The sequence below is a fragment of the Dama dama genome, chromosome 1 (genome assembly GCF_033118175.1).
Source record: "Dama dama isolate Ldn47 chromosome 1, ASM3311817v1, whole genome shotgun sequence".
Classification (NCBI taxonomy): domain Eukaryota; kingdom Metazoa; phylum Chordata; class Mammalia; order Artiodactyla; family Cervidae; genus Dama; species Dama dama.
Window position 1 is genome coordinate 45,540,555 of NC_083681.1, and position 16,239 is coordinate 45,556,793.

A 16,239-nucleotide genomic window follows, 5' to 3' on the forward strand; every position below is an offset into this window, starting at 1 on the left:
TGTTCTCAACATAAAATATATATATATATATATATATATATATATATATATATATATAGCTTAATAAACCTGTGCTACACCTGGAGTAATTACAACATTTAATCCTAATGTACCGCTTAATGGAGTTGTGGCCAGTAATGACATTTAGAGGACTCAAATTGTCTTCTTTCAATTCTTCCAGAGTATTTCTGTGACTCTACAGATTACTTAGTTCAGAGACAAGTTCAAAAGTCTCTGAACTTACTTTTTGACAAATTCAAAAGTAAGGCTCTGAATGAATGTGAGACCTGGGACAAGTCACCGTCCATTGGTTTCATGTCATTACAGGCTCCCCTCGGTTTATACTTTTAGTGCTTTGTCATCAGAACACAAGAAAAATGGCCTGATATTGATGAATGCACTTTGTCAGTCATTCATGAAAAATTCCACTATGTGTGAGAGGCTGCACTAGGTGTTAGATACATCAATTCAGTCGCTCAGTCATGTCCGACTCTTTGTGACATGGACTGCAGCATGCCAGGCCTCCCTGTCCATCACCAACTCCTGGAGTTTAGTCAAACTCATGTCCATTGAGTCAGTGATGCCATCCAAACAACAATCTCATCCTCTGTTGTCCCCTTCTCCTCCCGACTTCAATCTTTCCCAGCATCGAGTTGGTTCTTCGCATCAGGTAGCCAAAGTATTGGAGTTTCAGCTTCAGCATCAGTCCTTCCAATGAACATTTAGGGCTGATTTCCTCTAGGATGGACTGGTTGGATCTCCTTGCTGTCCAAGGGACTCTCAAGAGTCTTCTTCAACACTACAGTTCAAAAGCATCAATTCTTCAGCGCTCAGCCTTCTTTATAGTCCAACTCACATCCATACGTGACTACTGGAAAAACCACAGCTTTAACTAGACGGACTTTAGTTGACAAAGTAATGTCTCTGCTTTTTAATATGCTGTCTAGGTTGGTCATAACTTTTCTTCCAAGGAGCAAGCGTCTTTTAATTTCATGGCTGCAGTTACCATCTACAGTGATTTTGGAGCCCCAAAAATAAAGTTTGTCATTGTTTCCATTGTTTCCCATCTATTTACCATGAAGTGATGGGACCGGATGCCATGATCTTAGTTTTCTGAATGTTGAGTTTTAAACCAACTTTTTCACTCTCCTCTTGTACTTTCATCAAGAGGTTTTTTAGTTCTTCTTCATTTTCTGCTATAAGGGTGGTATCATCTGCATATCCAAGGTTATTGATATTTCTCCTGGAAATCTTGATTCCAGCTTGTGCTTCATCCAGCCCAGCATTACTCATGATGTGCTCTGCATATAAGTTAAATAAGCAGCATGACAATGTACAGCCTTGATGTACTCCTTTCCTGATTTGGAACCAGTCTGTTGCTCCATATCCAATTCTAATTGTTGCTTCCTGACCTACATAAGGGGATGCAAAGCAGATCTGGTCTTTGAACGCACCGAATTCATCGTCTAGAGTGGAATATAGAAAATAAACAAACAATTGCATAATTAGAAATAGATTTTAATCCTGTGAGGAAGTGAAAGTGAGGCAACTTGTAGGAGAATAAAGAGTGGGAAGAAGTAGAGGAAAGAATACGTAGTTCAGACAGGTTGTCAGGGGAACTCCCTGTAGCTCAGATGGTAAAGAATCTGCCTGCAATGCAGAAGACTTGGGTTTGATCCCTGGGTCAGGAAGATCCCCTGGAGAGGGGAATGACAACCCACTCCAGTATTCTTGCCTGGAGAATTTCATGGACAGACCATGGGGTTGCAAAGAGTCAGACACAACTGAGCAACTTTCATTCATTCAGGGAAACTTCTGAGGAGGTGACATCTAAGGTGGAACATTAAGGCTGCAAAGGAGCCTGGCATGGTAAAGAAAACAGAGAAGCATTCCAGGTTGATAGGATAGCATTTACGAAGGTCCCAGGGGAGGAAATGGCAGGTATACTGAAGAAAACAAGAGAGAAGCTAGTGTAGATGGAGATGGAATGTGATGAGCTTTTTCGGGTAGGGTCTCTTAACTGAGTCCAGGCTAGTGGCATCCTCTGGAGTTGTGCCACATGGTGGCCCTGCCTGGAGGTGAGGCTTATAGCTGGTAGCAGGAGACTGTAGCAGTACGACACAGGGCCTTAACAGACCTGATAAGAAGTTTGTGGTGTGGAAATTGAAATTTTTATAAAACCAAAGTGTTATAAAAGAAATTTGAGAAGACTTAAAACAGATTGGACTTTCAGCTTGGGTCATGAATCAGGAAAAGGGTTAGATGGTTTTTCAAGGATCCTTCTATTTTGAGGACTCAGGGATTTTCATATATTTGAAGTAGAGACCTTTAAAATGTTCTGGTACTGAAAATGTCTAAAACAAAAAAATCCACTTTCCCAGGATATTAGGTCATTATACAAAAGGGATTTCATCCAAATTGAAAGGAATTAGCAGGAATTTTGGAGGGTCTAACAGTAACTGAGCCAACCAGAAACAGAAGGCAAACATGCCTGCTCTTGGAAGAACAACCAAAAGTCATCCTGACCAGAAATATTCTTAGAAGATGAGGCAAAATTCATTGTTAGGATGTACCCAAAGGCAGTGGTGGGAGCCATATATATCTAAGCTGAAGGGGCCAGGTGACAGTAGGATTTCCAAAGCAAATGCCATGGCAGAAGCTTGCCAGTCTCTGTGACAAGTGGGGAGGTCTTAACTGGGAGGAGTCCAAGCGTTGCATGTTCTGAGCTGAGCATGTGCCCAGGGAACTTTAGGACAAATGGTTAACAGCTGCAGGAGGGAAGGAGTAAGAAAGAGACAGCAGTGAGAAAGTAAGGATCATAATGAGAAAGAAGGGAGTAGAAATAATAACTAGCAATGCAGATTGTTTAGAGCCATCTCAGCAAGAGTAACTTCCCCACCCACCGCACGTATGGAATGAAAAATGCTACTTAAAAAAGGATGTTAAAAATGTTCTGGAGTATCAAGGAAATTTCATTCATTTCCCCCACACTGTCAGTAAAAAGGCTTTGTGTGTGTGTGTGTGTTTATAGCACAACTGTAAAGAATTATAAGACCACATCCTTCTCATTATGGTAAGACATGAGTCAAAGATAAGCATTTCCAGACATAACCCATAGAATCAGGTCAGCAGTAATTTAGACAAGAATGTTTGAAATGCAAAATGATGCAAATTATCATTAGTATTAGGTCAAATGCAGCTGGAAAGAGTTTAGTTGTCATATGGGACTCAAATATTACTAAACAACTTTAGATATCAGAAGAGAGAATTTAATTGCATGACTTCAAAACTAAAATACATCAAAATGTAAATGCAGTAATTCCTTCCCTTGCTCTTTATTTTTGTTTTCCTTCTACCCAGTTTCTATAGGTCAGTGGTAAAGAGATCTACAGTTTTTAGTTTTAAATGGAATCTATTTTTTGATATGCAGGTTACATACATATTTTCTAGAATAAATCCTAATAATTATAGTGATATGATTGCTATCAATTCTCTAGAATTATGGCAGAGCCCTCGGACCTTTCATCTAATAAAAACACAGTACTGTTACACCATAGTGATGGAACCCAGATCAGAAAAATGAACATGCAGAGTAAAACCAAACAGGAGACAATTTCAGTGGAGACTCCATCTGAAGGCCCTACTTACTGAAGCACTGAGAGGATTTTATTATGAGTCTGCACCAATGCACAAACTCCATGGCAGCATCAGACAGAGCTCTAGTTATATTTCAGTCTTAAATCTGAAGAGAAGCCCTAATGGTAAAACCTGAAGATTTCTTCTAAACCAAATGGCAAACAACCATCCGTTTCCTCGCAGAGGAATATTTTAAATAAAGTTCTTTGATTCAGAATTGGAAATGATGCTAAAATAGGTTTTGGAAAAAATTAAATTACAAACTGTCATATTCCATCCCACTTAATGTGAATGAGCAGAGCCTCTAGGATAAACTTGATTAACATAAAAAGGGTAAAATCTTATTTCTGCTTCTGGAGGACAAATAAAAAAGACTTTTAAAAAAAATAACTGCAAACTGTGCTTGTACTTTTCAAATAACAGCACATGCTATTCCTCCAGCTATCACTCAAGCAAATATTTTCATTTTAAAGAAAGTTGCTTTCTTCGTCTCTTTTCCTGAAGCCTTATTGAGAGTGAATTTTTATATACAGTGATTCAGAATTGGCTGCTTAGCCTCAAAGCTATCTTTATGCATCAGAGTCCTGGTAGAGGCAGGTCTCGGTGATGATGATGATAATGACAGCATCACCAAAAACAAAACAGCAGCTCATGGTGTGTGGAACAGCCACTAGGTGCAGGTCTGTGCAAGGCATGTGATGTGCATGTCATCATCTCATTCTCAAAACCACCTATCACTGTTCCTCTTACACAAGAGGAAACAGAAACAGATGAAGGTTAAATAATCTGTCCAATATCACATTTGGAGGTAAAGCTAGTTCACTGGACCAAAGAGCCCTTGCTTTTTATCACTGCATGGTATTATTTCTCTACAATGCAAAAGCACGAAGATCCAGCCCGTGGAAAGACAGTGACACTAGGCCTGGGTACTCTGTAGTCCTTGAAAAGCCTGGAGATGGACAAAGACCTCCAGCCACCATGTGGACTCTATGGAGACCCTGTGTGTGACAGCTGGGCTAGACTAGAGGCACAGGGAATCAATTTCATAGCACTGCAAGAGTAACATGCAAGAGAGGGTAAAAACTTGGGCTCTGGTGGTGTTTGAACAGGGTTCAAACCCGGTCCTAGGTGCTTACCAATTTATGACTTTGTTTCTTAATTTCCTTAAGTTTCTTCTTCTGTGAGATGAAAATGATCATAGGATCTGTTTCACACAAAGTTGTGAGCAATGAAAAAACAATACAAATAAAATTCTTGGACAGTCCTTGACATGCAAAGTCTTAGCAATGTTAACTACTGTTAATATGAGCTAAGGAGAGATTAAGCAGTGCTCAGGAACCTGACTGGAGTATAGGAAGCATCAAGTTTTCCCACATTCATGTCTCTGATACCAAAGGGACATGTGAAAGGTTACAGGCTCTTTGGCTAAATCAATGCCATTGTTGCCAAGAGAAGGAAACAGGGCAGCGCTTGCCTTGCATCCAGAAAGGAAGGGGGCAGTACTGACCGAGCTGATGAGGTTGGCTCTGTGATTTGGCGTTGCACGCGGATGCCATGGGCATAGTTGTCCTGGTCCCCCGTCTGGGTTGAGAGGGGAATGTCGGGGGAGGTGTGACTGATCTTCATGGAGGAGTCTGGACAAGGGGTGGGAGGGTCTAGGAAGCCCTCACTGTTCTCCTGCTCATTGGTCTCTGTGTCCGTGTAGTTAAGAGGCTCCTGGTTGTTGTCTTTGCTACTAGAGAACAGGCCTCGTTCTCGCCACGGAACCCAGCAGAGTTTCCAAGACACGAAGAGAGACACACCAAAGAGAGCGAGGCCACAGGCAGTGACTACAAGGGTCAGCAGGCTCACTGAGATATCTGCAAAGAAGCAAAGATCAAAGGTCAGTGGGATTGCTCCTCCCGTGCCCACCTACTGCAGGGTGATGGCAGAACCCTCTCATTCATGCATCCCCCAGGAGTGACGGCGGAAGGCCAGGCCTGGGATGCTGCTGAATCACCTGGGATGCATGCTGAATGTCCCTGCTGATTCTAAGGCAGGGACAATCAGAACTCAGACACAAGCACAGAGAATGTAACATGCAGGCATGTTTAGAAACAAACAGCCTGCGATAGCAAGAGACAGGGTGTGCTCAGGGGACCAGGAATGCCCTGCAAGGCAACTGAGACCCTGTCCCCTCAGCAATAAAAATCATTGATATTCTGGGAGTAGAGTGGTTTCAACTATCATTAAAAATTCCTCTGTCATCTCAGAGAGCAATATAATTTAGGAGTCATTTAAGTAACATCTTTTTTAAAACAAGAGAAAACTACAGTGCTTTCTTTTTGACATGAGCTTTTAAGGGTCATTGCTACATTTTGCAGCTCAAGTCCTCTCAAGCCTAAAGAATACCCACCATCTGGTGGTCAGGTCCCCAGGACCAGGCAACAAGAGTCATAGTTTGGGTTTCCCCAGTAGCAGAGCTGAGACAAGTATTCAAGAGCAAGAGGTTTATTTAGAAGGTGAAGAAAACATAGGTAGGGGAGTAGGGAAGTGACCCAGTTAGAAGAGGGAAGTAATTCAGGGGTGTAAGAAAGTAGCCAGTAAGGGGGGGCGGGGCAGGCGCAGCTTTGTCAAGCCAGCTACCACAGTGGAGGAAGAGAGATTAAACTGCTGCAGAGGGTCCACAGCCCAGGGGCCTGGGTTGTTTATAAAAATCAACCCCCTTCAGTCATTGATTTGAGGGCAGCTCTCAAGGAGCATCTGCTATGTGGGTGGCAAAGTAAGTTTCTGTGGCCAGAAAATTTCCACCTTTCAAATAATGCAGGGCTGGCCTAGGTCAGTAGGCAGATGCTCAAGTGCCAAAGGAGAGGGGTGGTGGGGGCAACAACAACATCTGCTACACGGAGCATGGCCCCACGGCCTCAGCCACGGTCCATGGCAGTGCAGTGTCTAGTGGGTGTGCGCCCGACTCCTGGAACAAAGCCCATTGCTCTCCAGGCTTCCACCCCACCCTACAGGAGAGCCAGGGAGAGGCTGAGCCATCAGCCTGAACTCATTCCTGGCACTGTGCTGCTATAAACTCCTTCCTTAAAGGATACCCCTACCTGCCCTTACTGAGCTATGTTACAGTCTGAGGCCCCAAAGATTCTTCCCAAGTTCTGCCTTTACTGCCCATCATTAATATTTGCATTGCTTCAGCCAAAGCTTTCTTAATGTCCATTAATGCCAGGAACTGTGCCAGGCTTTGGAGACACAGTGGAGAACATGATAGACACACTCTAACCTTCATAGACTCCTATTCTAGTGAAGGGGAAAATTAGGAATCAGTTACCTAACAGTCACAATGTCAACGATCCACAGCACGCCAATGATCCATGACATGAGACAGCTGAGGAATGCATGTGAACCCATCACTTTCCTAAGGAATCAAGCTGACCACCTACTGTCTGTGCACTTTTCAATATGATTCTTAAGGTACTTGATCATTCTTATGAAATGATACGGCAATTTCTTCATGAAAAATTGCCCTTGACAGAAAGCCAGCTGACAGGGCTGGTGATGGATCTGATGTATCTCCTCTATGCCTCCCAATCAATCTTTGCCCTTGTGGTGAAACAACATCATATCTCTGTTTGGAAACACAGGGGCTCCAGTTTCAACACTGGTAGTTGAGCTCAAAATCTTTGCTTATCCCATTTCTCTTCAAATATCACTGAATAAGGATAAGCAAACTATATAACTATGGAAAACAAGGACAGATACTTTCTATCTAACACTGAGGAATTTCTGGGATTGTTTTAAACGAAAAACCAATCAGGGCTGAACACTTAACATAAGCCAGTGAAAGACAGGGAAGTCTGGCATGCTGCAGTCCACAGGGTTGCAACAAAGGGTCGGACATGACTGAGCGACTGAACAACAAAAAAACAACAATGAGGAAATGCTGAGGGAAAATTAAAAATTAAAAAATCTCAGGTGGAGAGCAAAAAAGGCAGGGATGAGGGACAGGGAAGACAGTTGAGGGGGGGGCAAAGTAAAGGGCACTAGAAATCACACACCATGGCGCCGCAACATGAGGAGGGAGAGAACGTGGTTTGGCCACAGGCTCTACTTGGTTCTGACAGCTCACACAGCAGGATGGAAAATTTGTTGGTGAAAACTTCTATGATAGGTGGTAGTACTAGGGGTGTAGGGAAGGCGGAAACCCCTCCCCGAGGATCGGGCTGCCACAGCAAAGATCAACCTCTACCAACTCCAACTAAATCTAAAAATAAAACAATCCCTACAACACAGTGAAACCCCTTAATACATTCTGTAATCCAAACAGAGGCAAAACCCCTTCTCTGCATCATGTTAATCACTTTAGCACCAACCTGACACACACACCACTAGGAGGATGGCAGAGACTGGATGCACTGGAAGGCAGTAAGGTTAGAAGTGTGATGTGATAATTATATGTTATCATTTACCAAAGATTCACTCTTCCACACCACAGTGCCGCCACCAACGATGGAGCATAAATCTCAAACCCTTGACATTGGTCTTGGCCACATGACTTACTCTGGTCAATAAAGTATGTGTAGATATGGCCCATGCCACCTTGGAGCAGAGGACTATTGGGCTCCCACCTTCTGCCATGAAAAGAAGGCAGCTGATATTTCAGCCTAGGTGCCACAATGGAAGACTTGTGGTGCAGGCCCAGAGTCCAGAATGAAGAGCAAATTTAAACCTGATGCACAGACTGAGCAGGACAGCAAAACAATCCATAGATCCATGAGCAAAACTTAAACAGTTGATGTTTTATTTAAGTCACCAGGATTTTGAATGTGTTTGTCCCTACAGCAAAAAGTTGACTAATAAACGTGATCATATAATTTACTGTCCAAGACTAAGATATTTTTAGGAAGGAAAAGAGGTGAAATCACTAATCACATTGACAAGAGACTTTACCCAGGATTGTCTAGGCCTATGGTCACCCTGCATTCAGAATCCTACTTGAGCTCTGAACTCATCCGCTTGGTACAATATGGCCTCTCAGGGTTTACTTGGCATTGACAAAATGCTAAATAGAGTAAATCCTAGATCTATTTCCACTAGTCACCATAGGGCCTGACTCAGCTCAAGAACTGTTCCAGCTTGTTAGCTGACTCTCAGCTCATGTACCCCCAAACCACCTTTCTCCCAAGTCCAGTAATGGGAGATCCATGAAAGTAGGGGTTTTGTCTGTCCCTCTTAGGGCTGAATCCCAAGCATTTAAAGGGTGCCTGAAACATAGCACACATTCACCGTACGTTTGATGCAGCCCACCAGAGAGCCCTGTGGTCACCTCCATGTCTACTGTGAGTTAAGGCTGTGTGGCCCATAAGCTCCAGGAGCCACTAGTCACATTCATAGTTGTTGACAGACGTCTGTGGATCCCAGGTACTACAGAAAATAACTGGCAAACAGCAAGAGGGGCTTTTCCTCACTGGCACAAAGGTGCCCTACAGGTGAGCAAGGGGCCAGAGAGCACCAGGAGAAACCAACAGTGACTTACACAGCCACACCAACCACTGAGTGCAGTCATCAGGACTTCTCGATAGCAAACAGCTCAGGGTACTCTTCACACACTCTACTTGTACTTTCTCTCTTTTTTCAGAAAAAAGTACTAGAAAGCTGCTTCAGCCTCACTAAGGCCACACATACCATCCACCTCAGGAAAGAAAGAGCAAGATTTCATTGAGAACCACAAAATAGCTTTTTTCAGAAAAGGAGTTATTGCTTAAGTAAGGTGGTAGGTACATGGCCATTTGTTTTATTATTGATTTTTAAACTACATGTATTACACACACACACACACACACACACATATATATTCTTTGGCACTGACATATATTTTATAATAAAAATTGAAAAAAGTAAATAGTACCATCAAAAAGTTATTACTCTAAAGACAATTCTTCTGAAAAACAGAAAAGTGTAATTGGTCCTTCTGTCCAAGAGTCAAGAGAATAACCAGCTGATGATCCAGGATTAAATGAGGCACATGGTAGGTAATGCAGCTGGGATCCAGATCCTCAGAGGTGCTGCTGGCTGGGGGGACTGTGCCTCAGTCTGTACCCAGAGATGCTGAAGAACACCCCTCCAGGGAAGAGGCAGAGTGGCGTGGCGTGCCATCAGGCCTGACCAGAACCCTCTTCTGCAGGCCACTAGCCCTCGCCATAGGACATGAAGTACTGCAGCAACATCCCTGGGCCCTGGACACAAGGTACCGGGACACCCCGAGACCCAGCAGACATCCCAGATGGACACCTATGATTCCAAGGGATCCCTGCAAGCCTGAAGAGTTGTTCTAGAATGACAAATATTATTGTCCAGCGAACACATGGCTGGAGCACCTACACATCACATGGAAAGGAACAGTAGTTGCCCTGCTGAACTGTGAAAGGATGGGAAAAACGTGTGAACTGATGATAACAACAGAATCATAGGACAAAATCAGCAACTTGAAAGAGGCTAACCCAGCAGAGCCATCAGAATAAATGACATCTGACATAAAACAAATCAATGTGAGAGACAAATTAACTCATATAGTCAGTGAGATGTTTAAAACTGTGGCCAAGAGAGAGAAGTATGGCTGCAGCAGTAACCAGAATCAGACACCCTGAGATCTCACCTGGTGTAACTATGAGGAGATTATAGCCCTAGAACTCCATAGCCAGCCACGTTATCACAAGAGGAAAGGCATTTTCAGCCAGCAGTGACTCAGAAAATACGTGATTCATGTACCCTTTCCTGCATAAGATCTATGGAATTCTCCAAACACACAAGTAAAATTTTATGTTAGAATAGAGAACCCAAGAAGGGAAGAGCTTTCTAGATAAGACATATACTTAGATACTAGATACCACAAGAATTCGTGATAATCAAAGAAAACAGTAAAAAGTGTATCAAAACTAATTGCTGGCTTTGAGGATATAAAGTTTAATAGAACTGTAAAGGAAAAAATTCATTTAAAAGAGCAAAGGAATTGTAACTACCTTCACTTAAAATTCCAACAATTTCAACAAAATGTGGGAAAAGGAAGCAGGAAAGAAGGAAAAACAAATTAAATGGCCTACACTGTTAGCAGGGAGAGATGACAGATGACAGATAACTTCAACTTGATGCTGAAAAGGAAATTAGGTGTAAATATGTACATAAAATATTAAAGGGAGATAGTGACTCATAATGGTGCATATGCATACATATTTATGCATATATGTCCTCTCCTTCCTGAGACAACCCCAACCCCATTAACTAATATGAAACAAAAAGCATAAACTCAAAAAGAAAACAACACGGGATGATTAGCAGTTTGCTGTGCTGTGCTTAGTCGCTCGTCATGTTTGACTCTTTGCAGCCCCAGGGACTGCAGCCCGCCAGACTCCTCTGTCCATGGGCATTCTCCAGGCAAGAACAGAGTGGGTTGCCATGCCCTCCTCTAGGGGTTCTTCCCAACCCAGAGATCAACCCAGGTCTCCCACATTGCAGGTGGATTCTTTAGTGCCTGAGCCATCAGTGAAGCCCTCATACGGGCTCAGGATACAGACATTTCCAATACGGCAGTAGCTAAGACTAAGATGTTGAGCTGAAAACGAGCAGTGACTGAAAATCTTCCCAATACTGTCCAGTATGTCTAGGGAGAAACCAAGGTGACTAGTGCAAGAACTGGTGCCCAAGAACAGAATTCTCCATATTCTTGCAAAAAATGGAACCCCCATAAAGACCCCTTTAAGTAAATCTTGACTGTTAAAATCTCACTCACAGATGCATAGCCTTACACCCAGCTTTTCTACTGCCTCACTCTTAAATACAACCATGTTCCTTGGAAGAATAACTATGACAAATCTATACAGTGTATTAAAAAGCAGAGATGTCACTCTGCCGACAAAGATCCGTATGGTCAAAGCTATGACTTGTTTCTAGTAGTAGTCAAGTATGGATGTGAAAGTTGGACCATAAAGAAGATGGAGTGCTAAAGAATTGATGCTTTCGAACTGTGGTGCTGAAGAAGACTCTTGAGAGTCCCGTGGACAGCAAGGAGATCAAACCAGTCAATCCTAAAGGAAATCAACCCTGAATATTCATTGGAAAGACTGGTGCTGAAGCTGAAGCTCCAATACTTTGACCACCTGATGCAAAGATCTGACTCATTGGAAAAGACTCTGATGCTGGGAAAGATTGAGCGCAAGAGGAGAAGGAGGCAACAGAGGATAAGATAGCTGGATGACATCACTGACTCAGTGGACATGAGTTTGAGCCAACTCAGGGATATAGTGAAGGACAAGGAAGCTTGGCATGCTGCAGTTCATGGGGTTGCAGAGTCGGGACTGAACAACAACAACAAAGCTTCAAAGAATCGCCAGCCATATAGAGAAATCTTAGAGCAACATCAACATATAGAAGAAAAAAAAGAAAAAGAAGTTCCCAGAGAAAACAGAGATTAGGAAGGAAACAGGAACTTTTAAAACATTTCAATCACAGGAAATTTCCATGATGTATTTCCTCTGTAAAACAAGGGCAGACTACTAGAATGAAATGGAGAAGAAAATAAGACAATCTTCTTAGGAAAAAAAAAAAGATTGCTAAAACAAATAAAAAATTCAAAAGAGGGTAACCAAAGGTTCAGAAAACAGGCAAAATTATGGTAAAATTATTTCTACATTAAAAACCACATGGGGATAGAGCAAACCATTTCTGTTCGGATGAAATTAGAGGAGACTTTCACTTCCATGTTAACTTTTTATAAAGAGTAAATATTACTGAGAAAAAAAATGAAAAACATTTTTTAAGCTGCTATAGTACATGAAGTACACGTGGCAGTACATTCAGGTGAACTTGAGTTGGCAATCTCCAAACATTGCTGAAAAACAGTCCTTATTTAACCCTGCCCCTTGGTTTATGAAGAGCAAAGCAGTGAATATCATGACAATCATTACAAAAATTATAATCTCAGTTCCCCAGCACAGTTTTCCCTCCAGGTCACACCCATAAAAGCCCTTGTCTGCTCATCTTTGTTCAGGCTTTTAGATTCATGAACAAAATATCAGGAGACTGACACAGGCTAGCAACTTTTTATCTTGCTAATACCTATTTTAAACTTACAACTTAAACTTACAACTCTTTACTCTCATGCTCATTTCATACAAGAAGGGATGTTGTAACACCAGAAACAAATGACATTCCCTTAAAATACTATATTGAGCTTTATGAATAAAATTATTACACTGTCCTTATTTTGTTAATTGCTTCAGAGTTGTGAGAACTTTGAACTTTTTATTTTGTATTGGGGTATAGTTGAGTAACAATGTTGTAAGTTTCAGGTAAACAGCATAGGGAACTCAGCCATAAGTATACATGCATCCATTCTCCCTCAAACTCCCCTCCCATCCAGGCTGCTACATAACATTGAGCAGAGTTCTATGTGCTACACAGTAGGCCCTTGCTGGTTTCCATTTTAAACAAAGAAGTGTGTACAAGTCCATACCAAACTCTCTAACTATCCCTTCCCCTCATCCATCCCTCCGGCAACCAAAAGTTCGTTCTCTAAGTCGGAGAGTCTCTGTTCATTTTGTAAGTACATTCATTTATATAACTTTAGATTACACATATAAGGGATGTCATACAATATTTCTCCTTCTCTGACTGACTTTATTCTGTATGATAATCTCTAGGTTCACCCATGTTGCTGCAAATGGCATTGTTTCATTCTTTTCAATGACTGAGTAATATTCCATTTTATGTATGTACTACATCTTCTTTATCCACTCCTCTGTCAATGGACATTTAGGGTGCTCCCATGTCTTGGCTATTGTAAACAGTGCTGCAATGATCACTGGGGTGCATGTATTCTTTCGGATCATGTTTTTCTCTGGATATATGCCCAGGAGTAGGATTGCAGGGTCATATGGTAGCTCTATTTTTAGTCTTTTAAGGAACCTCCGTACTGTTCTCCATAGCAGTGGTACCAATTTACATTCCCACAAACAGTGTAGGGGCAGGGTTCCCTTCTCTCCATACCCTCTCCAGCATTTGTTGTTTGTGGATTTTTTTGATGATAGCCATTCTGGCTGATGTGAGGGGATACCTCATTGTAGTTTTATTTGCAAACATCTTCTCATGTGTCTCTTGACCATCTATGTCTTCTTTGGAAAAATGTCTATTTAGGTCTCCTGCCTATTTGTTGATTGGGTTGTTTGTTTTGGTGTTTGCATCATGAGCTGTTTGTAAATTCTCGAGACTAATCCCTTGTTGGTCACTTTATTTGCAAATATTTTCTCCCAATCTGTGGGTCATCTTTATGTTTATTATTTCCCTTGCTGTGCAAAAGATTTTGAGTTTAAGTAGGCCCCATTTGTTTACTTTTGGTTTTATTTCCATTATTCTGGAAGACAGATCAAAAAAGATAAAACTGTCATTTATGTCAGAGGGTGTCCTGTTTTTCTCTGAGTTTTATAGTGTCTGGTCCCACATTTAGGTCTTTAATCCTTTTTGAGCTTATTTTTGTGTATGATGCTAAATAATGATCTAGTTTCATTTTTTTATATGTAGCCATCCAGCTGTCCTAGCATCATTTGTTGAAGAGACTGTCTTTCCAACACTGTGTAGTTTTGCCTTCTTTGTCATATATTAATTGATGATAAGTGCATGAGCTTATTTCTGGGCTTTCTATCCTGTTCCATTGATCTATATTTCTATTTTTGTACAAGTATCATACTGTTTTGATGTTTGTAACTGTGTAGTATAATTCAAAGTCAGGGAGCCTGATTCCTCCAGCTCCATTTTTCTGTCTCAAGATTGCTTTGGCTATTCAGAGTCTTTTGTGTCTCCATACAAATTCTGAGATCTTTTTGGTCTAATTCTGTGAAAAATGCCATTGGTAACTTGATAAGGATTGCAATGAATCTGTAGATTGCCTTGGGTAGTACAGTTATTTTGACAATATTGATTCTTCCAATCCATGAACATGGTATATTGTTCCATCTGTTTGTGCCTTCTCAGAGCTGTGAGAACTCTGTCCTGCATAAACAAGGCACTGGAAATTGGGAACTACTGCCCTAGTCCCTTGAATGTCAGTCCTGCCCCGTCTCTACTTCTTATGACAACAGTGTATCTCAGGGCAAAACAGGAAAATAGATGACATTTTTGATACCCACCCAGTCTTCCTGTCCTGAGCTCCCCACTTTAACTGCTCTCACAACCTTGTGTTGTCCCAGAAGACTGGAATTTTCAAAGGGATTATATTGGAAACTAAAGACTTGATGTCTGTGTCTAATTCTCTCACTGCCATAGAGACTTAGGGTGACAGCACAGAAGACCCAGTGAAGATGCTCAGAATGAGTCAAGGTGTTTCCAGGGCAGGCAGAGGAAACCTCGAATCACAATTGAGGAGGGAAACAAAAAAGATCAGAGCTGGAAAAAAAGGTGCTGAGCATTGAGACTGAGGTAGATGGGACATAAAAAGGGAGAGGAAACTCATGGTCAGAACCTGGGATGACAGGCACTGGTTTAAAAGGATGGTGCAAAATGAAGTAAAGCAGGTAGCTCAAGATCACTGATACCTTCACTAACATATGATTTACCTTTCTGCAAAAGGATTTGAGACAGCTTAAAAAATATAATGCAGCACAGTAAGAGAAACTTTCCAAGGAAATCAGGGCCAAAGAAAAATAAAAGTAAAATAAAGATGAAGTCAGGGGAAAGTAAATTAGCCAAAATGCATACATGAGGTTTTGTAAAGTTGCCAGAGGTGGCTACAGAATTGGCTCCCAACATCCCATGTATCACAGAAAAGAAGAAATATAACCAATGATATGATTCAGCATCTAAAAAACTACAATTAAGAAATACTTAAAAAAAAAAGAAATACTTGAGACAATGAAAATCTGCACTAGCAACGTAATGATATTAGGGGTTATTATTAATTACTTTTAGATATGTTCATTGTATTGTGGTTATGTTGTATAGACAGATATGTAAACATTCAAATGATATCATGTCTGGAATTTACTTCAAATTACAGATAAATCAAGATTGGCCACAGGTTAATAATTCTTGAAACTGAGTAATGAGTATATGTGGCTTATTATATTATTCTCTCTACTTTTGAATATGTTTGACAAATTCCTAACAAAAAACAAAACATGTTTTGGTTGGAGAAAATGTTGATCTCTGACTTCAGTCTTAGACATTCTTATTTAACAGGTCTTGGGTGAGATTCCTTTAATCTCCACTTTTAACAAGCATCTCAAATCTCAGATTAACCTGATGCCAATGGTCTCTAGACAACACTGAGTAAACAAGACCAAGTAAACATTGTATATATGGTTCAGAACACAAGATGCTTGCCTAAAACAGCTGTGTCTTGGGGGCCTAATAAAGACAAAACTGGGAAATTCAGTTAGACAATCAGGCCATGGAGAACCCGAAGATATTACATGGTAGCTTGTAGGGCAAGTGACAATGTAATTAGATGGAGGAAACAGCCAAGATTACACAGCTCTGATGATGAGATGTTAGGTGTTTCTGGGAACCAAATCAAGGTGGAAACACTGTACTATAATAAACCTTAGAAGTCATCCAAAACAGTATCAGAATTCC

At 41.3% G+C, this 16,239-nt stretch overlaps 1 protein-coding gene across 1 annotated transcript in view; it reads right to left on the bottom strand.

Annotated features, from left to right (window-relative positions):
• SYT9 (synaptotagmin 9) overlaps positions 1–16,239 on the bottom strand; it is a 212,663-nt gene that overhangs the window by 132,190 nt on the left and 64,234 nt on the right. The window contains exon 2 of the mRNA XM_061134626.1: positions 5,144–5,495. Coding sequence (XP_060990609.1) covers positions 5,144–5,495 — 352 coding nt within the window. The remainder of the gene's footprint in view (positions 1–5,143; positions 5,496–16,239) is intronic.